Here is a 3,608-nt window from a genome sequence, read left to right on the forward strand (position 1 = left end):
TAAAAGATTAAATTGTAAAATATTAAGACCACTTCAAACCTTTTAACCATAAAAATTATTTTGTCAATAGTTATATGTGTGTACATTGAATCATTTTATTAGCTCATATTAAAATGATTTTTTTTTATTAATATAATTTTAAGTATACTTCAATGTTAATTCATATTAAAATATTTTATTTATAACTCACATTGAATATTTTATTATACACAACATTAAAATATTTTTTTTTTAACATGTTTTTTTCTATATATAGAAAAATATATATGAAGTTTCAAATACCATGGGTTCTTAAAATGTGGAACCCAAAATGGCCAATGGTAAAACTTCATATATATCTATATATAGAAAAAAATGTTAAAAGAAAATATTTTAATGTGATGTATATTAAAAATATATTAATAATAAAAAATAAAAAAACTATTTTAATGTAGGTTGATCTATGGTTATAGTATACACTACTTAGAAGCTAACACTGAAACAACTTACCCATATGCCTTGTCCTATACAAATTATGAACATCTTCTCATTTGTTCCTCTACAGTCCTTTCTCGTAGCCTGAAATTCAACCATCGTCTCCCTTATTATCGCCTCCTCTCACGCTTTAAGTTCATCAATTACAATTAGCGCTCAAATCTCCCGAATCTTTCAGCTGATCTTTTGACTTTCGGACACTCAGGATAATTGCATCGCTCAGTTCATTTGACAACACCCAACGAATATAACGATCTCTTTTTTCTGTTTTTGTCATTTTAGCCGCCATCGCATCCGTATCCATCATAGGGTTCTCTAAATTTAAAAGGACGGGTGGGCCTGCTGCAGGACGGGGATGACTTTAATAAAAGAATATGCAGCGGCAAAAACAAATTAGTTGACAGTTGATTTACACTGAGAATCTTGCACAGACCAAATCGCTACAGTTTTGAAGCTCTTATAAATACGCGCTATTCTCACAATTTCTTTATGTGCATTGCAGTAGAGGCTTTGAGCGTCCATGCTTTCTACCTTCGTCTCAAAAATGAGGAAGATGACGCTCTGCTTGGCTTATGAGGTAGCTTGTGTAATGCTAATATGCTGTGAAATCGCTCTTTGTGTGAATGTCAATCAACATAAGTTAGCAGAAGGAGGAGGTGATTGGCAGCCAGCCACTGCTACATGGTATGGCAGTCCAAATGGTGACGGAAGCGAGGGTAATGGCAGCGCTAAGTTCTTTAAGTAGGCCGATAATTATTTATTCTATATTTTTGATATTGATAATTAATATATTTCTAGTATTTAGCAATCTACTAACCCTCACCGTCCCCAGCATATTCAAACACGTTAAGATTGTTTGTCTTATTTATAGTATTTATCTCTTGAGCTTTGAGAATCATTTAAAGATATGAATGTGCGAGTGAAGAAATTAAATTAATCCGTTGTAACAGGTGGTGCATGCGGATATGGCAGCCTGGTGAATCAGAACCCTTTCCAATCAAAAATAGCTGCAGGAAGTCCGGCCCTATTCAAAGACGGGAAAGGATGCGGAGCATGCTATCAGGTCTGTTTGGGTATTTATAAAGTTTCCTGTTTTGTTGATGGAAAATTAGCTTATTATATGATTCATGTAACCAGGTAAAGTGCACGGAGAATGGTTTATGTTCCCAGAGCGCGGTGACGGTGGTTATTACAGATGAATGTCCTGGTGGAATCTGCTCAGGTTCTGGCAAAATACACTTTGACCTCAGTGGTACTGCGTTCAGCAACATGGCATCTCCTGGTACATCTTCACATCTACTTAACGCTGGAGTCGTCTCTATTTTGTTCCAACGGTATTCATCTACTCGTACTCCACAGTCAAATAGATTCGAGGACTTGGCAGAGTTGAATTCCTTTATAGTGTTTGTATCATTTTATTCGATTACTCTATAACCCTTCGTTTCTTATGTTATTGTATAGTGTGCCTTGCGAATATCCGGGGAAGAATATTGCATTCCACGTTAACGAAGGCGCCACTGAATATTGGTTTGCGGTCCTTATTGAATACGAAGATGGAGATGGCGATCTTGGCGCAATTGATCTAAAGCAGGTTTGTTAACGTAAAGATCAGTTCAATTCCACTTGTGTCTATCAATCCATCATTACAAGTAAATTCATGTTTGGATTCTCATGTATGCAGGCAAACTCTGATACATGGCAAGGAATGCAACAGACATGGGGCGCAAATTGGTGTTTGAATAGCGGCCCTTTACAAGCTCCATTCTCTATTCGCTTGCAGTCGCTTTCAACTGGAAGAACGCTCACTGCAAATAATGTTATTCCACAGAATTGGCAACCCAGCGTTACGTACAGATCACTTGTCAACTATGACTGACAATGTCAGCTTATGCAGCTTATAGTCTATAGTAAGTGCACAAATTTGTGACGTGGTGAACATAGCTAGAAGTGTATTAGGCGTTCAGTTTTATAAGCGTTAATTATTGTCTAAATATAGATTAAAGTTTGAGTTTAGAGTTGTATTGGAGATATGTAATAGTTAATTTTTGAGTTTAGGGTTGTATTGGAGATATGTATTCGAAGCTCTATCTCTCAGTTCAGTTAACGTCTCAAAAACAATTGTTATGTTCGAATTATATTGTCTTGACAACTTTTTCTTTGCTTCTCACTTCAAGATATCTGCGCCAACTTTACCTGTTCATTTGCTTAATAACAGCTCCGATTCAATTTTACAATCTTACAAATATGTAGCTCCATTCCGTAATTCTTTGCCATCGACCTCCCTGACTGCTACACCTTGAGTTGCCATTCATATCGACTGGAGATTTTATATGGAGATGGTGGTGCTGCATGTTACCGGAAACGATATAGACACACACACATATGGTGGTCTGAACATAAGTTTATTCTTCTATTTGCTCGCAATGAATGTCCATTTGGCCCGCAAGTCCTTATTATATTTAATAATATTCAGTCGACCAAATGGTCGATATTCATTTCATTACGTGGTTATTCTCAGATATATCTGAGAAGTCAGAAGCCACCAAACACTTTGAACGAACACCTCACCATGAACACAATATTTGCATACCAAAATGAAACAGTAGCTCCAATACTCTTTAAAATGCCACCTCACCATGAACACAATATTTGCACACCAAAATGAAACAGTAGCTCCAATACTCTTTAAAATGCCAGAAGTCATTGGCCATTTTTCCAAACATGGTCTCTTTTCAAAAAACCTTTATTATCACACACACAACTGTACAACCGTTCTAATCCTCCTTAAAAATGCCAAAAGTATTCACCATTTTTTCGAAGATCGGCTTTTTTTCCATATCACACACTCCTGTAAAATTGTAGACTTCGTTGGTTTTTTCTCAATCCAAACTTTCATATTGCATCCATGAATATCAAACATGGGTGGTAGGGACGGTCACTTATTTACGAAATATATAAAATGGATTTTCTAAGTGATTATTTTCGTTATAGAATAAACTGTTGCAGTTATGGGAAAGGTTTTTTTTTAAATATTTTTTTATTTTTAAAAGCACCCATTTCTATGAATAATTATAATATACTTATAATCAATTTAAAAATAAAACTACATTTTAATTAAGAATTTAAAAATATTG

General features: G+C 35.1%; 1 protein-coding gene across 1 annotated transcript; it reads left to right on the forward strand.

The window, feature by feature from the left end:
* The first annotated feature begins 984 nt into the window (after window positions 1-984).
* On the forward strand, window positions 985-2,350 carry LOC149140665 (expansin-B16-like). The gene is made up of 5 exons (XM_089451037.1): window positions 985-1,190; window positions 1,425-1,537; window positions 1,612-1,808; window positions 1,936-2,065; window positions 2,156-2,350. Exons 1-5 carry the CDS (start codon window positions 995-997, stop codon window positions 2,348-2,350), a joined length of 831 nt encoding a protein of 276 aa, XP_089307163.1. The 5' UTR covers window positions 985-994.
* Window positions 2,351-3,608: the final 1,258 nt, after the last annotated feature.

Source organism: Pinus tabuliformis, chromosome X (assembly GCF_031772625.1).
Source record: "Pinus tabuliformis cultivar Carrire ecotype Pingquan chromosome X, CPIR1, whole genome shotgun sequence".
Taxonomy (NCBI): Eukaryota; Viridiplantae; Streptophyta; class Pinopsida; order Pinales; family Pinaceae; genus Pinus; species Pinus tabuliformis.

Bases quoted from the DNA above. Each gene is read 5' to 3' on its own strand.
- LOC149140665 (XM_089451037.1), top strand. From the start codon at position 995: ATGCTTTCTACCTTCGTCTCAAAAATGAGGAAGATGACGCTCTGCTTG. The intron at 1,191-1,424 runs GTAATGGCAGCG...CCGTTGTAACAG, and splicing joins AAATGGTGACGGAAGCGAGG to GTGGTGCATGCGGATATGGC. The intron at 1,538-1,611 runs GTCTGTTTGGGT...TCATGTAACCAG, and splicing joins GATGCGGAGCATGCTATCAG to GTAAAGTGCACGGAGAATGG.